Source organism: Arachis stenosperma, chromosome 6 (genome assembly GCF_014773155.1).
Source record: "Arachis stenosperma cultivar V10309 chromosome 6, arast.V10309.gnm1.PFL2, whole genome shotgun sequence".
Taxonomy (NCBI): domain Eukaryota; kingdom Viridiplantae; phylum Streptophyta; class Magnoliopsida; order Fabales; family Fabaceae; genus Arachis; species Arachis stenosperma.
Window position 1 is genome coordinate 1,531,420 of NC_080382.1, and position 22,865 is coordinate 1,554,284.

At 33.4% G+C, this 22,865-nt stretch overlaps 4 protein-coding genes across 4 annotated transcripts; 2 read left to right on the forward strand and 2 right to left on the reverse strand.

The window, feature by feature from the left end:
- Positions 1 to 3,847: 3,847 nt before the first annotated feature.
- Positions 3,848 to 5,801, forward strand: LOC130936129 (TOM1-like protein 2). Its single transcript, XM_057866134.1, has 3 exons — positions 3,848 to 4,416; positions 4,611 to 4,889; positions 5,080 to 5,801. The coding sequence occupies exons 1-3, from the start codon at positions 3,919 to 3,921 to the stop codon at positions 5,518 to 5,520; spliced, it is 1,218 nt and encodes a 405-aa protein (XP_057722117.1). The 5' UTR covers positions 3,848 to 3,918; the 3' UTR covers positions 5,521 to 5,801.
- Positions 5,802 to 8,481: 2,680 nt separating this feature from the next.
- On the forward strand, positions 8,482 to 11,769 carry LOC130936458 (arachin Ahy-3). Its single transcript, XM_057866526.1, has 4 exons — positions 8,482 to 8,770; positions 9,092 to 9,345; positions 10,071 to 10,499; positions 11,377 to 11,769. The coding sequence occupies exons 1-4, from the start codon at positions 8,482 to 8,484 to the stop codon at positions 11,767 to 11,769; spliced, it is 1,365 nt and encodes a 454-aa protein (XP_057722509.1).
- A 2,495-nt stretch (positions 11,770 to 14,264) lies between these two features.
- Positions 14,265 to 16,305, reverse strand: LOC130936570 (arachin Ahy-3-like). Its single transcript, XM_057866660.1, has 3 exons — positions 16,017 to 16,305; positions 15,291 to 15,589; positions 14,265 to 15,206 (listed from the first exon to the last, which is right to left on the reverse strand). The coding sequence occupies exons 1-3, from the start codon at positions 16,303 to 16,305 to the stop codon at positions 14,265 to 14,267; spliced, it is 1,530 nt and encodes a 509-aa protein (XP_057722643.1).
- Positions 16,306 to 19,553: 3,248 nt separating this feature from the next.
- LOC130936363 (arachin Ahy-3-like) lies at positions 19,554 to 21,733 on the reverse strand. The gene is made up of 4 exons (XM_057866427.1): positions 21,445 to 21,733; positions 20,904 to 21,199; positions 20,208 to 20,813; positions 19,554 to 20,132 (listed from the first exon to the last, which is right to left on the reverse strand). Exons 1-4 carry the CDS (start codon positions 21,731 to 21,733, stop codon positions 19,743 to 19,745), a joined length of 1,581 nt encoding a protein of 526 aa, XP_057722410.1. The 3' UTR covers positions 19,554 to 19,742.
- Between the last annotated feature and the right edge of the window lie 1,132 nt (positions 21,734 to 22,865).

The window sequence follows — 22,865 nt, forward strand, 5'->3', positions numbered from 1 at the left end:
GGTCAAAATTAGTTTTGAATTTTTTTTATTAAATTAAATTGACTGTTAAATTTATCAACATCTATTAAATTCATTTCTACCCAGAATAATCAAGAAACTGACATTGTAAACTCAAGACTAATTTAATTAGGTTTATCTATTACGTGTCTTAAAAGTATAAATTAAAATTATAAATTGAAAATTTGTTATTAAAAATATAAAAAATTTAAATTTTTAGTGCATTTGTTTTATATCTATTAAATAAAAAAATTTTAAATTTTTTTAATAATAATAAATTTATCATGTATCCTAAAAATATATTTTAGTTGAATCTAATTAGATTTAATAAATATTTGAGAACTAATTTTTTTAATGAAATAATGTAGTAATTTATTAATTAATAATAAATTTTTAAATAAAATTTAAATTTACAATAAATTAGTTATTGATTTGTCGAGTCGAAAAATACTGTAGATAAACAAAAATAAAACTTAGGGGACTAATATAAGGGATTTAGTACAAAATCTCAAATCAACCGGTGTGTAGCTAAAAAAATGAGTAAGAAGATCTTGTTCATAATGCGCTTTAGATTAGTATATTAGATAAATTAGATGAGACTGGATTGCGTATTAATTGCTCGTCTAATTTGCCGTATACGTCATGGTTTTGAATTGTTGTACAGTACTATATATCACTAAATAAAAGGATTTAGTAAATCTTCACCTCCTTTCCATGTGACTAATAAATTTCATTTTGGATAAAACAGCATACATTTGAAGACTACAGAAAATCATGCCACTGAACTGAATCAACAACCCAACTTCACAACTTTATTTGATTGCTAAAATTTCGAACTGGGTCCACCCCCTTGGTCCTCTTTTTTTTCTCCCCTTTAGAGGCACTTGCTGAATCTCAAAGTGGCGTTGACGACAATGGTTACCTAGGAAAGCAAGTCAATCTTTTATTTATTTATTTATTGTTATTATTATTATTATTATTATTATTTTTGGTTAAGATTTATTTATTATTTTTGGTCTCACATTTGATGTTTCTTTTGGGGGGTCCAAAAGAAAATAAAAGCGAAAGGGGCCAGGGGATGACGAAATTCCCTACTATTTTTGGCAAAGAGGAAATTCCATATTAGAACTATGGATCCCTTGGCCAGAAAAAAATAATGGCCCAAATTAATTAGTTTGGGTTATCATCATTTGTAACAGTTAACATGGGCCCTCACTCTGGCTAGGGTGTATGCGAATCGGATATGGCCGAAAATTCGATCCGATCTGTATAATTTTTATCGGATTGAATATGATATCTGCATTTTTTAATGTCGGATTTGATCCGTATATTTGCGGATGAATCGGATATCAGGTATATCCGCATAGTTGAACTTTTTTTTAATCATATTTTTAAATAAAAAATCTATTATCTATTATATAATTCTAATTTTATAACTAAAATGTGCCACATGTCATTTTTTTATTACAATTGAAATTAAATATTTCCCTCCAAAATTAAGAAGAATTATTCTCTCCTATATACTAATTTTACAACCAAAATGTGTCATATGTTACTCCCTCATTGCAATTGAAATCAAATCTTTTTCTCCTAAATTAAAGAGTTCTCCCCTCATTCTTCTTTCTTTCTCCATCTCTCTCACTCCTTCAATCACTCTATCTATTTTATATATCATTATCAATATCAATGACTAATTACTAATTTAACAATCAAAATGTACAACATGACATTCTTTAATTGCATTAAAATTAAAATTGAAATTGAAATATACCTATATTATATATCATATATTACTATCAAATTTAATAATCAAATGTGTCACATGACACTCTCTTATTAAAATTGAGAGAAAATATTTTTCTCCAACATTAATAAACTCTCTTCCTAAATTCTCTCATTTATCTCTCTCCATTTTTCTATTTCTCTCTATCATGTTCACTCTATGTATAATTTATATTTTATATTAGTAATTTGACAAATCAAAATATGTTATCCGATATTTTTTATTACAATTAAAATAAAATTTTTCTTTCAAAATTAACAAACTCTCACTCTCATTCTTCATCTTTATCTTTTTCTCTCTTTTCTCTCATTCTCTATTTTTTCTACCTTTTTATTCTACAGAAAATAAAATTAACAAAATAATATAATTCAAATAAAAAATAAGACTTTTTTGTATGAAAATAATAACAAAAAATTTTGTTATTTAATTTTTTTTATCTATAGAGACTTTGGTTTTCTTAGTCATAAATTTTTGTAAATCTATGATTTTTTTTATAAAAATAGTTTGATTTTATAAATCTTTTGTGACATGCATAATTTATACTGTCAAAATAAAATAGACCGTAATTTTAAAAAATTTATATTTCCGTAATGTTATTACAAGTAAAAATACTAGTTCAATAAATATGTTTCTTTCACATTTTTAAACCTATTTATTCCTAAAATATTTTTAATCAAACTTTATCTAAATAACAAAAATAAAATAATATAATATATAAATAATAACTATTAACTAAAATATACAAACAAATAAATATAATATCAATTATATGTATATATATTTATCTTTTAATTATTATCATAAATATAAATGATATTTTTTTTTATAGGTAGATTTGTAGTGTTTTAAATTTTTATGAATAGAAATGATAGTTTATTTTTAAAATCGAATTTAAATTTGACTCAAATTAAAATTTGGTCCTTGTAACAAAGGCTGCTGAATCAGCAGGATTGGCCAATGACGCTGACGCTACGCTAAGGCTGGGTTTGGTAAAGCTTTTTCAGGAGGTGCTTGTGCTTTTGAAAAGCACAAGCACGTCATTTTGCGTTTGGTAAATTATAAAGCTCAAGTGCTTGTGCTTGCGGCTTTTAAAAGTTAGGGGTACTTTTGAAAGCACCTAGGAGGGAGCTTTTCAAAGCTGGCTTATGCTTACCAAATTTTTTTCATTTTCCCGCACATATTTCCCGCTATTATATTGCCATTAAAATCTTCATATATTTCTAACTTCTCTTCCTAACCTTCATAAAATCTAACACAATCTTCATATTTTTTTTTATTTTTCAACCTAATCTTCACAAATTTCAACACAAATACATCTCTATCACATATTAGGTATGAACTTCTATCTATTTATATTATTTTTTTTGCGTTAATTTTGTATTTTTTCAGTAGATCTATTATCTTTGTTTGTTTTTTTCTGTTCTTTGAAACGGGAAGAGGTTGATGAAAACCAATCATAAATTTTTTTTTGCATGAGCATTAGTCCAAATTATAATAACAACATGTATATACATATGTAAATATAGATATATAATCATAAGAGTAGTTTATTTGAGATATGTGTCCCATTTTTTATGATCTGTAAAGGTGAGCCAATATACATAGGTGGGTAATGGACGTACCCAGTACTAACATTGGATTACATACAAATTTTATGATACTTATATAAAATTTTAAAGTTAAAAAATAGAAGAATTTATTTATTATATTTATGTTTATTATGAATTTTTTATTTTAACATTATTTTATTTTAAAATATTATATAAAATTTTAAAGAATTTGAAAAAAAAATTATTTTTTTGTTATAAACATGTTTATTATAATTTTTTCAACTTTTAAAAGCTGTTTTACCAAATACAATTATGGTGCTTGTACTTATTAAAAGCCATTTTTAATTTGATTTTACCAAACGTAAGTGCTGCGGCTTTTAAAAAGCTGTCTTTTAAAAGACAGCTTTCATAAACTACTCTTAAAAAGCAAAAGCTTTACCAAACTAAGCCTAAGCATGCTGCCAAAGAAAACGTTGGATTGGACACGTACGCCTAATCATGCTGCCCAAAGCAAAGCGAAGTTGGAGAGCATTTTTATTTTTTGAGTTCCCAGGCAGAACTAAGAACTAAGAAGTAGTAGCATTCTCCATGGACAAGTTGAATCTTTCTCAACTGGGCGAGAAGCTCATGACGAGTGGGGCCCAAATGGGGCGAATCATGAGCGTCAAGATGAAGGAGGTGAAGGAGATGCTCCAGGCACCCACACCCGAATCCAAGATGGTCGAAGACGCCACCTCCGAAACCCTATCGGACCCTAATTGGGGCACTAACCTCAGGATCTGTGCCATGATCAACTCCGACCAACTCAACGGCTCTGAGGTTGTTAGAGCCATCAAGAGGAGACTCTCTCACAAGAACCCACTCGTTCACTCACTCACCCTTGACCTTCTCGAAGCTTCCGCCATGAACTGCGACAAAGTCTTCTCCGAGATCGCATCCGAGAAGCTTCTCGATGAAATGATCTCCAAGCTCCTTGATAACCCTCACGCTGATCCCAATGTTCGTCGCAGGGCGTTTCACCTCATTAGGGCTTGGGGCCTGTCTCAGGATCTCGCTTATCTCCCTGTCTTTCGTCAAACTTACATGGTTAGTCCATCTTTTTCAGATTCAGCGATCTCTGTTCTTGATTTGTTAGGGATTTATATTGTTTTGCATCGTTATATGTGATTGAATGTCAGAATTGAATTTGCCATGGGAAGATGAAGTGCTTAATTTTGGAGCGCTTTACATTCTTTTTTTAGGGTTTAAGCGAGTTCTGATTTTTGTGTGGTTGATGGCAGAGTTTGCAAGAAAGGGCTGAATCAGTTGATGTAGGAGGAGGAAGTTCGCCCGGTGTTCCTCACAATTTAGGGTCTTATCTTCAACAACAGGGATTAGACCCTCCTTCAAGCTACCCTGTTCCCGAAGCTGGACTAGTTTCTATGGATGACTTGGCTTTTTCTTCCGGTCTCCAACACATGTCAGCTGAAGAGAAGAAAGAGCTTCTTGTAGTTGCACGAAACAGTCTTGAATTGCTATCTAGCATAATAAATTCTGAGGCAGAGCCCAAAACCTTGAAGGTCTAATTCCTATCTAGTATAATAAATTGGTGTTTTGTTCACTACATCATGGTTACTTGCCTTTAAATGCAAGGGCATGGATCAAATGGAGATAGGTTGTAGATAGAAAATGATGTGTTCCCCCCATGTAATCCAGTTTGTGGGATAACATTTTGATGATAGAATTTACAATTTTATCGTTCCTTTGCAGGAAGATTTAACTCTCAGTTTGCTGGACAAGTGCAAGCACTCACTTTCTATCATGAAGGAAATTGCGGAAAGCACCACAGATGATGAAGAGACACTTTTTGAGGCTTTGTATCTTAATGATGAGCTGCAGCAGATAGTTTCCAAGTACGAGGAGTTGGAGGCTGCTCAACGGCCTGTGGCACAAGAGACTCCAAATGCTGACACTGCAAAGCATGATGCGGAAGCTGTTCAAAATCCTATTGAACTTCCTAAAAGATTTGAAGAGGATGAGTCCAAAGAGTTCGAAGCTGCTCAGGAACTTGAAAGAAAGCTTCCCAAAAAGTCCAACGGTGTTGAAGCCAATGCAGCCAATGGGGATGGTCATCATGTTGAAACCACAATACTAGATGAGGCAGATGAGAAGGGCAACGCCGAATCTAGCCTCAAGAGCAATAGAGAGTGAGTAAAGTAAAAGGTGGCATGTTTCTTCTAACATCATGTTTTATCTATGTTCACCTATGTAATCACCAAGGCTATTAACTTGGTGGTTTCTTGACTTCCTATATGTATCTAGTAGGAATTTCACCAAGAGATTATGATATTTAATCCTTGTAAGATCATGCTAGTTTCTCATGATGTTGATATCCTTCGTCTCTTTCTCTTAGATGTTAAGTTACACATGTCCTCATGTTGCAAGCAGGCAAATGAAATTTAATAATAGTAATAATACATGAACTGTTTATACATTTTTCTTATAAAGAGAAGAATGAGATATAGGTCATCGAAAAAGAAGAGAATAGCCTGGGAGAGGAAGGAGAAGAAAGGGATAAGTTAAAAAACCCACTGTCCACTAATTTTTCTGCTCTTGTCATATTTGTCGTGAAGAAAATGACTCTGATTTGAAAATTCAAGTTTAAGAGGCCTTAAATGCTTCTACCACATAAAAACTTCCAAGTTCTATGAAAGATTTAACCGGAAAACTTAATGAAAAAACGCAAATGAACAGTATCAAGGAATCAATGAATTGCGCAGAAGGCCCGAAGCTACGGATTGGTTTAACCATTCTCATTTATAATAGAAAACGTTTTCATTATAAATACATAGAACCATGTAGTCGTGATGTATAATAGAAAACGTTTTCAATGAAAAGTAGAGTGCGATTGATTTGTCCATTTTTAATTTTTTTTTTTTTTACTTTTGGAAAAATGAAAAAGAAGTTTAAAAGTATGTTTGGTTGTCTATTACTGAAAATATTTTCTCTAAAAATGTTTTAAAGAAGACTAATGAAAATGAAAACAATGTTTTTACATTTTCAGCATTTTCAGATTTTTCAGGTTAAATTATTTGGAAATATTTTCAATTGAAAACAAAATACTTTATTGCTTTGTCCCAAAAGGTAATGGGTTTTTTTATATTTAAATTAAATAAATTTAATATTTGTCAAAATATATGATTTAGAGAGTATTTACTAATTTAAATACGTGTTTACATCTTGGGTACTGAAGCACAAAAAATTAATTCGATGACTCAGTACCCGAGATATACAACAGTATTTGAAAATAAATAAATTGATTTGTATGGGATATATACAAATTGCACATTTGTTCAAGAAATAGTAAGTATTAGTCAAATTTATTATTTTTGGTCATTATTTTTTATAGTTTAATAATTCATCAACATATTTTTTTGAGGTAAAGAAGTTTAACATAATAAAATGAAATAAAAAGTATAAAACAACCAATTCAAAAGAACAAGCATAAAAAAAAAACTTAAAAAGTCAAAATTAAAGCAATTGAATTTATAATCATCTTTAAAATTGTCATCAACAACCATTGTACTTAACTCCAAACCATTCTTTGTATCTTATAAATAACCTATTAATAACAACTGCAACACCTGATTCTTGACCTCCGAATATTCGATTATTTTTCTCCATTCATATATTTTAGATGATAACAAAAAAATCAATTAACTACCTCTTACGCTCTTCTTTCTTTATATTCACTTCTATTCCGCTTTTAAAATATTGTTTGATCCATAATCTATTATAGGTATAAAACTAGGGGTGTCAAAAATCCCCAGCAGGCGGGGATCCCCGCGGGGACTGCCCCAAATGGGGCCCCGATGGTGGGAAATTTTCCCCGTGGGGATGGGGATGGGGAGCAAAATTCCCCCGAGACAGGCGCGGGGACCCGAGCGGGGATCCCCGCCCCATCCCCGATAATTCCCCGAATTGTTAAACTTACTTAAATACTCTTACTTTATTTTTAACATATGGGGTATTTTAGTAATTTCACCCATTAAAAAACCTTAACCCTATATTCCCTTCTCACCTTTGTTGCTGCGCCCTCTCTAACTCTCTATTCCCATCCAAACCCCAACTCTCCAGACTCCAGTCACTCACTCACTCTCCACTTTGTTCAAACTTCAAAACCCTCACAGCTAGCGACCGGCCACTCTTGCGCCGTCATCCTAGCAGCTTCACCGTGTCGTTCTCTCTCCTCAGGCACGGCGTCCTTCTCCTCTCCACTTTTGCGTCTGCGTGTTTGCTTCCATTCTCGTCACTATATGTTAACATATTTGTCTCTATTGTTTTAACAGAGAACATGGAGATGTTTGTTGGAAGTTTTATGCCGACAATGAAAGAATATTTGATGTTAAAGACTTTGTTTTATTGCTTTCTTTATAATGGAAGTTGCATTTTAAGATTTTATTTTATAGACTATGATTTGCTATGTTGTATTTCTGGACTTATAATCTTAGATAAGATATGTTTGTGTGTTTGTAATAATATTTTTTAGTTTGTTTTTTTGTTTTTTAATATTTTTTACTATAATTTCCATATGAATGTTAAACATAGGAGATGGAGAATGGGGCCCGCGGGAAACGCGGGGAATACGGGAAACGGGGATGGGATAATTATCCCCCCATGACGGGGAATGGGGCGGGAACGGGGATTAATTCTGGGGGCGGGGACGGGGAGTAGGGAAGCATCCCCCGCCCCATTGACATCCCTATATAAAACCACACCTGGTAAGTAAACTCCCAGTTAATAAACAATAATTAAATTCTATTGGCCCTGTGGCATTTCTCGGTTGTGATATAGAAGCAAAACGAAAGGAAGAAGGTAGCTAGGAAGAAAAACAGTGGAATAGCATTGTGTGGTCCCTGGCTGTTTCCTCCATTATATTGCAATTAAAGATCAATGATTACTGCCTGCATGCAGAGACCACAACCTTGCCTCCATGCCCCAATAATCGTGCTTCATGAGGTGTAACACAGGAAGGCTACCATAGCCATGCATGCTGAAGAGTGTCCCAAATGCTCTCCGACGTGTCCCTTCCTTCACCCTCCTCCTGCCCTATAAATCACCTCGCTTCTCATTCTCCTCTTCACAACCACAACAATAACAATAATAGCAGCCATGGCTAAGCTTCTTGCGCTTTCTGTTTGCTTTTGCTTTCTAGTTCTGGGAGCTAGCAGCGTCACCTTCAGGCAGCAGGGGGAGGAGAATGAGTGCCAGTTCCAGCGCCTCAATGCCCAGAGACCCGACAACCGCATTGAGTCTGAAGGCGGTTATATTGAGACTTGGAACCCCAACAACCAGGAGTTCCAGTGCGCCGGCGTCGCCCTCTCTCGTTTCGTCCTCCGCCGCAACGCCCTTCGAAGGCCTTTCTACTCCAATGCTCCCCAGGAGATCTTCATCTACCAAGGTCCTTACTCTGTCATTTAAATTTAAACTATTTTCTTAAAAGTAATAACAAAAGAAAGTTGGTGTTGTCTATGGTGTCTAGTTGTGGTCCATGCCTAAATGTGGTTATACTAAGTTGACCTGTAACGACGCAATACGTGAATTGACTAACAAAAATAAATTATTTTTTACAAAAATATCCTTTAATTATTGCTAAAGTAAATAAGGAATTTTAGATGTATAACAAATGTTACATTATGAATAAAATAGTTTTAGGTTATTTTTTTCTAGTATTATTCAATGCATATCTGTAAATTTTGTGTTGGTGTATTATGATAAACAGGGAGTGGTTATTTTGGGTTGATATTCCCTGGTTGTCCTGGCACATTTGAAGAGCCAATTCAGGGATCTGAACAATTCCAAAGCCAAAGGCCACTGGACACTCACCAAAAGGTTCACAGCTTCAGAGAGGGTGATCTCATCGCTGTTCCCCACGGCGTTGCTTTCTGGATCTACAACGACCAAGACACTGATGTTGTTGCCATTTCTGTTTTACACACCAACAGCCTCCACAACCAACTTGACCAGTTCCCCAGGGTATGTATTCAGATAAACAAATGGTATCACATTCTTTTAATGCTTGTTTGGATATTATTATTTTGATGAAATTTTTTTTTTATTTTTTAGCGTGTTTGGCAAATTTTGAGAAGTAAAAATAAAAGTACTAGACAAATCAGAAAAATATTTTTTTGAAAAGTTGTAATTTATATCTTTAAAAAAAAAAGACGTTTTTCATGTAATAAATAAATAAAAAAGTCTTTTTATATTGTTATATCCAAACATAATTGATAGATAAAAAGATCTTTTTGCATGAGATATTCAAATATAAAATTACTTTTACTTCTTTTCATAAGATCTTTTAAAAATAGATAACTAAAAAAAAGATCTATTATTATAAACTCACCAAAGAAGCCCTTAATATGTTTTACATCAATGGCATTTAAAAAGCTTTTAAACTTATTATGACCACAAGTATACAGCGTTCAAGTTTGCTTTAATCACTTTCTCCAAATGTTGTGAATCCTTTTTATCACTCTTTTTCTGTGATAAATCATACAATGATAATATTCATGGGATAAAAACTCAACTGCAGTCGACTTTACGGGAAGCTGATAGTTGAGAGTCGTTACATGAAAATTTAGTTAAATCAGTCAAATAATCTAAAGGATCTCAGTTATCAACTTCACGCCTGAGTTTCTACTTATTCATGCACGTTACTTTATAAATAGATATACTAATTCACAACTAACAATACATAACAGAGGTTCAATTTAGCTGGAAAGCAAGAGCAAGAATTCCTAAGATACCAGCAAGAACAAGAAAATGAAGTCGGCAACGTCTTTAGCGGCTTCTCAACAGAATTCCTCTTACATGGCTTCCAAGTGAACGAGGAGATAGTGAGGAACCTAAGAGGAGAAAACGAAGGCGAGGAGCAAGGAGGCATTGTGACAGTAAAGGGAGGCCTTAGCATCTTAGTTCCAGCAGAGAGGAGGCAGAGAAGAGGCGACAGAGACTTCAACAACGGCATTGAAGAAACCATTTGCACTGCAAGTGTTAAGATGAACATTGGCAAATCCACATCTGCTGATATCTACAACCCTCAAGCTGGTAGCGTCAGAACTGTAAACGAACTCGACCTCCCAATCCTCAATCGACTCGGACTCTGTGCCGAGTATGGATCCATTCATCGGGTACGTACTATGTACTCTCTTTCTTCTAACTTCTGCATATTACTTCTGTCCTTATAAGACAGATACAAAAATGTTATTTGCATGTACCTTAAAATTAATTATTATATATTTATATGAAAATATACCTATAATTTAACCTATTTTTAATATTTTAATATATATTTTATATTAATGATTAATTTTAATAATTAATTTTAATATATATCTATTATAATTAAAACATAAGAAGAGATAAAATCTATTTTCATTTTTGAAGATTAGAGTATAGAAAAACTACAAATATTTATTCAAGATAGTTTATAAAAAACAAAGATAATTTGATTCTCGAAATAATTATGCTAGTTGTATATTAAAATTAACAATTAAACTAAATTATTATGCTAGAATACACATTCAAATATAAAATACAAAATAAAAATAAATTAAATTATATATATTTATAGGATTATACTAATTGTATACTAAAATCAGTCACTAATATAAAATATACATATTAAAAATAAATTAAACTACACATATATTTATGTACATATAACTTGTAGTTGATTTTAATGTACAAATAACATTTTTTATATTTATACATAAATGCGATGATTAATTTTAGTGTACACCTAACATTTTTATTCTAAAAAATATTGGATGTTTTAAATTGAGTTATGAATTATATAATCGTGAGTGAGATGAATCATTTTGTAACAGAGTCATCATTTAACAACTACCAATTGATTCAATTTATTGTTATATTTTGCACATGTATTTTTTTTTAAGACCATTTTGATTATTAACCATACAAATATTTGTTTATCATATGCATTTTTAATGGTGTAAAATTGAAAATAATTAATTTTAATATTTTATTTATGTGTGGTGAACGCAGGATGCAATGTTTGTTCCTCACTACAACATGAACGCAAACAGCATAATATATGCATTGCACGGAGGAGCTCATGTCCAAGTGGTGGACTGCAATGGCAATAGAGTGTTCGACGAGGAGCTTCAAGAGGGTCAATCGCTGGTGGTGCCACAGAACTTCGCCGTGGCTGCAAAGTCACAGAGCGAGCACTTCTTGTACGTCGCATTCAAGACAAACTCAAGGGCCAGCATATCCAACCTTGCCGGCAAAAACTCCTACATGTGGAACTTGCCTGAAGATGTGGTTGCAAATTCATATGGCCTACAATATGAGCAAGCAAGACAACTCAAGAACAATAACCCCTTCACGTTCTTGGTTCCACCTCAAGACTCTCAGATGATCAGGACTGTGGCTTAGGTAGGGTTGCTCTTCATGCATACATCACATGCATGTATGTATGTATGTATGTCTGTGTTATATATCCACCCACTTTTTGCCACAACTGAATAAATAAGGTAGTTTTGTAGTAATGAATAAGATATGAGAGAATATATATACACAAAGGGGCTTGGATGACCTTTTTGTTTAGGTGAAAACTCAGGTATAGTCGACTTCACGTGAAGTTGATAGTTGAGAGCTATTAGATGAAAATTTAGTCAAATCAATCAAATTATCTAATAACTCTCAGTTATCAACTTCATATGAAGTCGAATGCACCTGAGTTTTCGCCTTTTGTTTAACACGTGAAATTGAGATGTAACATAAAATGAGTAGTGCACCCTTTTTAATCCTGAGTTAACCTTGTGCATGAAGTGCTTTAATAATAGAGAAGTTTTAATTTGGTGCAGTAATTTAAGATTCTCTTTCCAAATTTCAGTGTTGAATTTCTTTTACAGATAATTATATAGAAGACATCGTATATATATGTGGAAAATCATACTCTGGGCAACTTGTGAATAGGAATTGGAGAAATAGATTGGAAAGAAGAGAAGAGAAGAGAAGAGTTGAGAGTTTTTCTTATTAAATAACAGAGTGGTGAAATCTTACTAGTGAATAGTGTGGTTGAACTTTACATACTACCTTCGTAATTTATCTCAATCACCTGCTTAAATAACAAACTGCAACTAACTATCGCTCACTTCATGACATCTAACAACTTTCTCTAACGAACTCTCGGCTAACTTAATTGACTTGTGGTTTAAGTTAGCTATACTAAGTTGATGAGTTATTAATCAACTAAATTACAAAGCCTGTTAATATTACACAGCTAGAATCCAAGTTTTTATTTAGCCACAACATATAACTAGAAGAATAAACACATAATCATTGGTCTCAAAGATTTTAAATTGAACACTTTAATAATAATTTTTTATCGATTTAGAAATCCTCTAAAATTTATTTTATGAAACGGATTTGTCTTTTTATTATTTTAAAAGGAATTAATTTATGTTATAAGAATATTTTTTAGGAGTTAATTTTTATCAAACGAGTAATATTAAGAAATGAACACTATCTTAAGCCCTGAAAGAGAGGAATTTGATGGAAGAGGAATGGGCAATGGGATTGAGGAGACTATTTGCACTGCAACTGTTAAGAAGAACCTTCAAGGATTGACAACCGAATTCAGCTACAACCCTCAAGCTGGTATCCTTAGAAATGTGAACGATCTCAGACGAGGAGCTTCAAGAGGGTCACGTGCTGGTGCGAGAATTTCGAATACGTGGCATTCAAGACATACACTTCTTGCCACAATTGAATAATTTAGTTTCCTAATAATTAATAGGGAATAAGAATACAAAACGGCATTCCTTTTAAAATAAAAAGGAATAAGGTTTGGTGCCGTTTTGTTTAAAATGTACAATTTAGATGGAATGTGCAACGAGCAACAATACACATTTCTTTCTACCTGGGTTTTTAACCAACAGCATTGAACCATGTGAATAATAGGATTAAAAGAATAAATTAATCTTAAATTTAATTAGTCGTATTAAATTAGGGTATAACATTTTTTAGTTAAAATGGACCAATTTTAAAATTTAGTACTCATGTTGTTCAAATAAATTATTGGTTATCTAACATTACTCTTTTATGCACCGTTTCATTATTTCAAATTATGAAAATTTGAATTTATTTTGTCTATTTCGCCAAAAAAAATCAAAAGTTTTAAAAATAAGAATATTTAAAATTTAATTAAAAGAATCTTTTAAAATTTTGATAAAAATTTATTTTTATTAGATTTTATATTTAATTTATTTGACAAGTTGTTATAATATTCGCTGAAATAGACCGTGATTCTTTAGCATTACTCTTTTCAAAAAAAAATAAAATAAAATAAAAAGCACCTGAAATCTTTTATTTAGGCAATGCGAGAATGGATCTCTACACCCAAAACTTGACATCTAAAATGTAAAAATTGGATTTATGTAGGTAAGTCATCAATGATCATAAGCAAGGCTATATGTACCATATATGCATGCATTTTAAAACTGAATTGTCACGATTTTATAGTGCTCGAGTAGAAATCCTAGCAACTCATCTCTTAATAAGTGTTACTCGGACTTTCGAAGTTAAATCAAAATGTGAGCATATTGTGTCGTTGACATTCTTTTCAAGTTTGTTTTTAAAAAAGAAAAAGAAAAAAGGAGGAAACAAAGACGAATCTGGCTGCGTTAAAGCATCCCTTCTTTTATTCATGTTTTTCCCGCAAAAGGTTTTCTCCATATCGATGCACATACATTACATTCCGATCTTATAGCTTAAACAAAAAGGCATCAATGCCCCTTTGTATTTTTATTGACACTACAAAATTAAAACTACATTATTCTCGCTCGTTATTAATATGTATTATTCAGTAGTTGTGGCAAAAAGTATGTATGTAGTGGATAACACACACATACATGTCACGCTTGTTTTCAAGCCACCTTCCTCATAGACTGATGATCGAAAGGTGGAACGAAGAACTTGAAGGGGTTGTTGTTCTTAAGTTGCCTTGCCTGCTCCCTTGGGAGGCGGTAAGAATTTGCAACCACCTCCTCAGGCAAGTTATCTATGATGGAGTTTTCGCCGGCGAGGTTGGCTATGCTGGGCCTTGAGTCTGTCTTGAAGGCCAAGTATTCGTAGTTGTCGCTCTGGGCCTTTGCTGCGACGGCGAAGTTCTGTGGCACAACAAGCACGTGACCCTCTTGAAGCTCCTCGTCGTACACTCTGTTACCGTCGCTGTCAACCACTTGCACATGTGCCCGTCCGTTCAATGCCACAACGATGGTGTGTGCGTTAAGGGTGTAGTGAGGCACAAACATTGCATTCCTATAGAGTGTTCCATGTTGAGCACTGAGACCGAGCCAGCCGAGAATTGGGAGGTCGAGTTCGTTGACGCTTCTGAGGCTACCAGCTTGAGGGTTGTAGATGTCAGGGTTTGAGGATCTGCCAAGGTTCTTCTTAACACTGGCAGAGCAGATGGTTTCCTCAATACCATTTTTGTAGCGTCTGCGGTTCTCATCGTATTTACCACGTTGTTGTCTCTCATCGAATTCCTCTCGTCTGCTGGGAGGCGACCTCGAGCTCTCATCTTCTTCATCTGGGTTTAAGATTCTGAGGCCTCCCTTGACTGTAACAATGGCTCCTTCTTCCTCGCGCTCGTTCTCTCCTCTTAGGTTTTGTATGGTTTGTCTATCAACCTGGAAGGCGTGTTGAAGGAATTCCTGTGCAAAGCCGCTGAAGATATTGCTGCCTTCGTTTTCTTCTTGTTCGTCACCTCGTACCCTTGGTCTAATTTGTCGATAATGTGGACGACTTCCTTGCTGCTGCTGGTACCTTAAGAACTCTTGCTCTTGGTTTCCAGCCAGATAGAATCTCTATTAATTAAATAATAACAAATGAGGTTTGGACTTTGGAGTGTAATTAATATTTCAATTTGGGAATAACAATAATAATGTTACCCTGGGAAACTGGTCGAGCTGGTTGTGGATACTGCTAGTGTCACTAAGAGTAACAGTAACAACATCAGTGTCTTGGTCGTTGTACATCCAGAAAGCAACACCGGTGGGAACTGCAATGAGATCACCCTCATCGAAGCGGTGCACCTTCTGGTGACTATCCTGTTGCTGTTGGCTTGGGTCCTGCTCCTGCCCTTGAAAACGTCTTGATGGCTTTTGGGACTGATATCGCCGTCCTTCTTGTGCAGGCTCTTCATATGTACTAGGACAACCAGGGAATATCAACCCAAAGTATCCGCTTCCTGTGTTCATTATTATGATATTATCAACACAAAAGGGACATAAGTGCCACTTGAACTTTACAGTCAGAGGTGCATATATAAACAGGGCCAATTAAATTGAGAAAGTTAAAGCGGCCAAATCTTTTTTTTTAATTAACATGTAGTTAATAAATTTGTTTTACTCAATATCTCGAATACTTTTTATTATGTATATTTATACAAAATATATTTTGTTATTTATAAAATTTGAATTCAAAATCTCATAATTATAATATAAGGTGTTTATTATCTTAATTAATTTACATATTTAATAAACAAATAGGTGGATTAAATAAATAATATGAAGTGGTTTGAATATCATGTCTACTTTAGTAAACAGAGAGAAAAATAAATAATAATATTTTAATATAAAAATAAATTTAAAAAGATATATAGAGAGAGTATTGACCTTGCTGAACGTAGATCTCGAGGGGAGCATTGGAGTAGAAAGGCCTGCGAAGGGCATTGCGGCGGAGGACGGTGCGAGAGAGGGCGACGCCGGCGCACTGGAACTCCTGGTTGTTGGGGTTCCAAGTCTCAATGTAACCGCCTTCAGACTCAATGCGGTTGTCGGGTCTCTGGGCATTGAGGCGCTCGAACTGGCACTCATTCTCCTCTCCCCCCTGCCTGAAGGTGACGCTACTGGCACCCAGAACCAGTACGCAAAAGCAAAGCGAAAGCGCAAGAAGCTTAGCCATGTTTATTAATTATTATTGTTATTGTTGTGGTTGTGAAGTGGAGAATGGCAAGCGCGGTGATTTATAGGGGCGAGAGGAGGGTGAAGGAGGACACACGTAAGTGCGTGCTGAGTATTTGGGACACTCTTCAGCGTGCATGGCTATGGAAGGGTTTGTGCGTTACACCTAATACAGTATCATACTGCAAGGTGGCTTCAGCCTTCAGCATCTCCATAACCATACAAAAAATTAAAAAAAAAAAAAAGATTGTCTTCATCTAAAGAAGGCAAGAACGCATGCATTTGCCGTTTCTGCAGATATTGAAAAGGCAGAAAACGGTGGTGCACAGGGTGGGGACCACGCATGCACTCACATAGTCACATGTACAGTAATTCTCGTTCTTTTCTTGCTCATGGCTTGCTTCTTTACCGGTTAAATGCCTTGATACTATCGACTTCACTGAATGTAAATTTGCTTAAGCATATTCATATTCCGAAATATCTGATAAATAAAAAAGAGTAATGTTAGGGGCCAGCAATTTTTGTAATTGTTAGCCATCAACTAACCATCAATGATGATTTGATGGTATGAGATTGATGTGAGATTTCATTCAATGGCTTACCTTCCTCTACTGGTTATATGTTGGCCAAAATTTAATAAAACTGCTGACCCCCTAAACTTTTCCATAAAAAAAGTTAATATTTAATCCGTAAAATAAAAATAATAATAACATAATATTAGAAGTAATTTTACACTATTAAAAATATTAATAATAATTAATTAATAATTAAAAATTATCAAATTTATTAGTTTTAATATTTTTTATAAAAAATATTAATAAAAATATCAAAATTTATTATTTTAATTTTATTTAATATATTATAATAAATAAATATTAAATATATTAAATTTAAGTTGTTTTGATGGATTGTTTTTGTTTTCCAATGTTGTTACTCACTTAAATAGTTACATAGTTGAATTTGAGAAGCATTATTGCTAAATCTACTTTTATACGGAAACCTTCACCGTTAAATACGTGATTTTTTTAATTTTTGAATTAATTCCAAGAGTTAAAGACTTAATTATTAAAAATAAGAATTGGAATCAGAATTTTATTTAAAAATTATTTTTTAAGTTGTTGCAGATAATATTTTGTCAGTCAAAATTCAGTAGAGTAGAGATAAATTGTAATAGAATTTAAACAAATTCAAATACTATAATACAGTTTTAAATTACAAAATTGACTATTTATTTCACCATCTGCCTTTAAAATTTTGTCCTACTTATATGCAACAGAAAATACCGTAGATTGATTTATGGAAGTTGACCTTATCTCACAAAATTAAGCTATTTATTTAAAAAGCTCTTCATGGTCGGCTTCTGGTGCTGGCATCCCATCTATATTGCCAATATGCTTTTGCTGTCATGAAACAACAGAAACAATCACTTATTGTTTGATCGATTGTTCTAAAATTAAAGAAGTATATATGGTCTTATAGTTATCTTCGTGACTGTCTTCCCCCTCAAAATTCTAACAATTTTTGGACATGGTGGGCTGTATCAACAGAGATGTTTAACCCGTTGAATAATGGTGGCCGTAATCCTCAATTGTTGAAACTGTTGGAAAAGTCGCAACTAACTAGTTTATTTTTTAAAGTTCTACTTCAATGTCGTCTGCTATTCTAGCAAGTTCTATCAAATTGTTCCATAAAATTCAAAGAACTCCCAATTTAAATAGTCATATCCTTGAAGCAAATTCTTAGTTTTATTCAATTTGACTTATTATTCTTTCTTTTCTAAGATTTTTTCTCATTTTTTAACTATGCACTATTGGATGAATACTTTTAATGTACTATTTTTAAAAATTCCCACATTTTATTATTCTGTTCTATTTTTAGACATTTTTTTATAATTAATAAAATATAACTTACTATCTCTCAATTTTTTTTTTAAGTTTTCTTTTACATATGTGTAGCCGTGTAGGACACAAACGAATTCTCAAGGCTTGATTATGGAACTTTATGCCGCTAAATTAAATCATTTTCTTCTTTTATATTCTTTCCTATCCTTTGCCCAATTTTGTAAATTTCCTTGAGTTTTAAGTGTGCTAAAATTTGAGATGATTAAAATTTTAGTGCCCACCAAAGTAATTAATTTAAAACTCTAAAAAATTGTAATTCTAAAGAATTTTGGAATGAGTATTAATGGAATCAAATAAAAGTATATTTGACTTTAAAATTTTTTGTTTTTGCTATGATAAAGTAGTGTAGTAATTTTTTGATAAATATTGTGATTGAGTAATGAACATGTACGTGAAATGATTTTACTATACGGTCAAATTTGATTTATTCATTTTTTGGTTAAAAATTTAAATTTAGTTAAATACTAAAATCATGATTTAACTATATATAATCAACCATTAAATCAAATTATAAATTAACTCTAACCATTGTATTCATTTTTCAGGTCATTAATGAATGGATGGGATTATTTATATATTTTTGAAGAGAGAGAGTACCAATATTGATTTTAATAACATTGCAGTCAATATTAATATAAGAAAAAAATTTAAAAATAAAAATATTTGAAATTTAATTAAAAGAATCTTTTAAAATTAAAATTCATACAAATTTATTTTTATTAGATTTTATATTTGATTTATTTAACAACTTGTTATAATATTCACCGATATTCACCGAAGACCATTGATTCTTTAGCATTACTCTTTTAACAATTAAAAAAAACAACCATTAATAGTAAAAAAAAAACCATCAATAGTGTTTTTAATTGATGTGCAATTATATCCAATAATAAAAGATTATTCGCTTTTTTTTTTTTTATAGTTAAGTGCTGACCACAAAACATAAAAATTGATGCCCTAAACTTTTTCATCTTTTATTTAGGCAATGCGAGAGAATTGGTCTCACACCCAACACTTGGCATCTAAAATGTAAAAATTGGATTTATGTGGGTAAGTTATCAATGATCATAAGCAAGGCTATATGTACCATATATGCATGCATGTTAAAACTGAATTGTCACGATTTTATAGTGCTTGACTAGAAATCCTAGCAAATCATCTGTTAATAAGTGTTACTTGGACATTCGGAGTTAATTCAAAATGTGAGCATATTGTGTTGTTGATATTCGTTTCAAGTTTGTTTTACCAAAAACAGAAAAAAGAAAAAAGGAGGAAACAAAGACAAATCTGGCTGCGTTAAAGCATCCCTTCTTTTATTCATGTTTTTCCCGCAAAAAGTTTTCTCCACATCGATGCACATACATTACATTTCGATCTTATAGCTTAAACAAAAAGGCATGAATGCCCCTTTGTATTCTTATTGACACTACAAAATTAAAACTACATTATTCTCGCTCGTTATTAATATGTATTATTCAGTAGTTGTGGCAAAAACACATAGATGTCACGCTTTCAAAAGGTACTGTACTGGCTGTTTTCAAGCCACAGCCCTGAGAGACTGTTGGGACGGTGGAACGAAGAACTTGAAGGGGTTGTTGTTCTTAAGCTGCCTTGCCTGCTCCCTTGGGAGGCCATATGAATTTGCAACCACCTCCTCCGGCAAGTTATCTATGATGGAGTTTTCACCGGCGAGGTTGGCTATGCTGGGCCTTGAGTCTGTCTTGAATGCCACGTATTCAAAGTTGTCGCTCTGGGACTTTCCAGCGACGGCGAAGTTCTGTGGCACCACAAGCACGTGACCTTCTTGAAGCTCCTCGTCGAAGACTCTGTCGCCGTTGCTGTCCACGACTTGCACGTGAGCCCGTCCCCTCAATGCATATATGATGCTGTGTGCGTTGGTGTTGTAGTGAGGGACAAACAATGCATTCTGCAATCACATTTGAATATGTAAATAAATGTCTAGTATATATTGGTAAAAAAAGAGAAAGTACAAACTACAAACCCTGTAGAGATTTCCATATTCAGCACTAAGTCCAAGCCACCTAAGGATTAGAAGGTTGAGATCGTTGGCAGTTTTGAGTGAACCAGCTTGAGGGTTGTAGATGTCTGGGGATCTGTTTCTACCAATGTTCTTTTTAACACTTGCGGTGCAGATCGTCTCTTCAATACCATTCCCCCTGCCACGCCTTCTCTCCTCTTCATCGTATTCATATTCATCTTCATCGTATTCCTCTTCTTCGTCGGCACGTCTCTTTCTATCTGGGCTCAAGATTCTGAGGCCTCCCCTCACTGTCACAATGGCTCCCTCTTCCTCACTCTCGTTCTCGCCTCTTAGGTTTTGCACTATCTGTCTGTCGTCAACCTGGAAGGCTTGTGCCAGGAACTCCGGCGTGAAGCCGCTGAAGATGTTTCCACCTTCGTTTTCTTCTTCTTGTCCTGCTCGTTCTCTGCGGCTGTGCTGTCCTCGAGGGCTAAATTCACGCTCTTCTTTTCTAGGCTGACTTTGCGGGCTGTATGGGCTATATGGTAAGCTTCTTCGTCTGCTTTGTCTGCTTTGTTGCTGGTATCTCAAGAACTCTTGCTCGTGGTTTCCAGCCAAATTGAATCTCTGTTATGTATTATTAAATGTTGCATGCTTTATTGATGACTCAATATTCATGATATATATGCAGATGCCAAAAATAAGGAATATATATACCCTGGGGAACTGATCAAGCTGGTTGTCGTTGTTGTTGGTGTCAGTAAGAGAAATAGCAACAACATCAGTGTCATGGTCGTTGTACATCCAGAGAGCAACACCGGTGGGAACTGCAATGAGATCACCCTCATCGAAACGGCGCACCTTCTGGTGACTATCCTGTTGTTGCTGTTGGCTTTGGTCTTCTCCTTCAAAACGTCTTGGTGCTCTTTGCGACTGATGACGGCGTCCTTGTTGTGCAGGCTCTTCATATGTGCTAGGACAACCAGGGAATATCAACCCAAAGTATCCCCTTCCTGTATGTCATCATTCAAAATGAAATAGGAAATAGGAAAAATATAGATATAAAATGAAAATATTTTTCATTTTATTATGTGTATAAATGATTATTTTAATATTAAAATTTAAATAGTTAATTTAAAAATAATGTATTTTTATTATAATTAAATACTGATATCTAAACTTTATTATAATTAAATTCAATTATTTGAGGGAGAATAAAAAATAAATGACAATAATAATATGAAAAAGTAGTAATAACCTTGCTGGATGAAGATCTCCTGGGGAGCATTGGAGTAGAAAGGCCTCCGAAGGGCGTTGCGGCGGAGGACTAAGCGCGAGAGGGCGACGCCGGCGCATTCGAACTCCTGGTTGTTTGGGTTCCAAGTCTCAATGTAACCGCCCTCCGATTCAATGCGGTTGTCAGGCCTCTGCGCATTGAGGCGCTGGAACTCGCACGCATTCTCCTCCGGCTGCTGCCTGAAGGAGATGCTGCTAGCTCCCAGAACTAGAAAGCAAAAGCAAACAGAAAGCGCCAGAAGCTTCGCCATGGCTGCTATTATTGTTATTGCTGTGGTTGTGATGAAGAGAAGAATGAGAAGCAAGTGATTTATAGGGACGAGAGGAGGTGAAGGAAGGGACACGTAGGAGAGCATTTGTGACACTCTTCAGCATGCATGGCTATGCCACCCTTCCTGCGTTACACCTCACGAAGCATCTCTATAAGATCATCATAAGCGTGCATGCATCTGAGGATTTCTGCACAAAGGGGACCACGCATGCACGGCTTCAATTCTTTTCTTTTCTTGCTGATGCCTAATTTTCCGGTTAGATGCATTGTTTAATGCAATGGAATACTCTGTTTCTCTCCAGCACCTGATGGGGCGCGTTACTAATACTTTGAGTAGCAAGAATGCAAATTGCATTTGGAAACGATATGGGTTTAGGCTTGCCCATTGCCAAAATTGAATCATTAGAGTACTACAATAATTGAGTAATTTAAATAAGAATAATTTTAGATAATTAAATTTTTTAAAATTATTTTATTTATTTTAAATTTTAAATTATAAATTTTTAATCTTATATCTTAAGTTATCAATATTAAACCTTAAAATTTATTAATGCTAGCTAGTTAATTAAAAAGTTAATTATTTATACTTTTTCTCAGTAGAATTACATAATTATTGTGCCTATCTATTTAGCTACCAATTCCTCTATTATTAATTAGGTCTAGTGTTAAATAATGCTTCTGATTTTTCATTTATCTATTTTCTCTTATTTTATCATGTTTAATTGAATAAATAAACTATACACAAAACATGAGATATTTGGCATAAAAAAATAAAAAATATTAAGTATATAATAAAATTAGTTATTAAAATTAATTATTATATATTTATATATAATATATATATTATTTAACTCATTTTTAATATATATGTTAATAATTTATTTTCATATACGCCTAATATATTTTATATTTTAATATATATTTTATGTTAATAATTTATTTTCATGTACACCTAATATGATTAAAAAAAATCATCCTAAATTTAGTTAAAAGTGTTTATTATTGTAAATTTACAAATCTTGATAGTTGATACTACTATTGAAATATTAAATTTTGACTAAAACAGTAAACTTGACATTTTGTTTGAATTAATGAAGTTTATTATTCTACTT

Excerpts from the sequence above, each read along its gene's own strand:
- LOC130936129 (XM_057866134.1), top strand. The coding sequence starts at position 3,919 with ATGGACAAGTTGAATCTTTCTCAACTGGGCGAGAAGCTCATGACGAGT. Across the intron at positions 4,417-4,610 it reads TCTTTCGTCAAACTTACATG|AGTTTGCAAGAAAGGGCTGA; the intron begins GTTAGTCCATCT and ends GGTTGATGGCAG. Across the intron at positions 4,890-5,079 it reads CAGAGCCCAAAACCTTGAAG|GAAGATTTAACTCTCAGTTT; the intron begins GTCTAATTCCTA and ends GTTCCTTTGCAG.
- LOC130936570 (XM_057866660.1), bottom strand. The coding sequence starts at position 16,305 with ATGGCTAAGCTTCTTGCGCTTTCGCTTTGCTTTTGCGTACTGGTTCTG. Across the intron at positions 15,590-16,016 it reads CGAGATCTACGTTCAGCAAG|GAAGCGGATACTTTGGGTTG; the intron begins GTCAATACTCTC and ends TAATGAACACAG. Across the intron at positions 15,207-15,290 it reads AGCTCGACCAGTTTCCCAGG|AGATTCTATCTGGCTGGAAA; the intron begins GTAACATTATTA and ends TTTAATTAATAG.
- LOC130936458 (XM_057866526.1), top strand. The coding sequence starts at position 8,482 with ATGGCTAAGCTTCTTGCGCTTTCTGTTTGCTTTTGCTTTCTAGTTCTG. Across the intron at positions 8,771-9,091 it reads GGAGATCTTCATCTACCAAG|GGAGTGGTTATTTTGGGTTG; the intron begins GTCCTTACTCTG and ends TATGATAAACAG. Across the intron at positions 9,346-10,070 it reads AACTTGACCAGTTCCCCAGG|AGGTTCAATTTAGCTGGAAA; the intron begins GTATGTATTCAG and ends AATACATAACAG.
- LOC130936363 (XM_057866427.1), bottom strand. The coding sequence starts at position 21,733 with ATGGCGAAGCTTCTGGCGCTTTCTGTTTGCTTTTGCTTTCTAGTTCTG. Across the intron at positions 20,814-20,903 it reads AGCTTGATCAGTTCCCCAGG|AGATTCAATTTGGCTGGAAA; the intron begins GTATATATATTC and ends AATACATAACAG. Across the intron at positions 20,133-20,207 it reads AATATGGAAATCTCTACAGG|AATGCATTGTTTGTCCCTCA; the intron begins GTTTGTAGTTTG and ends ATGTGATTGCAG.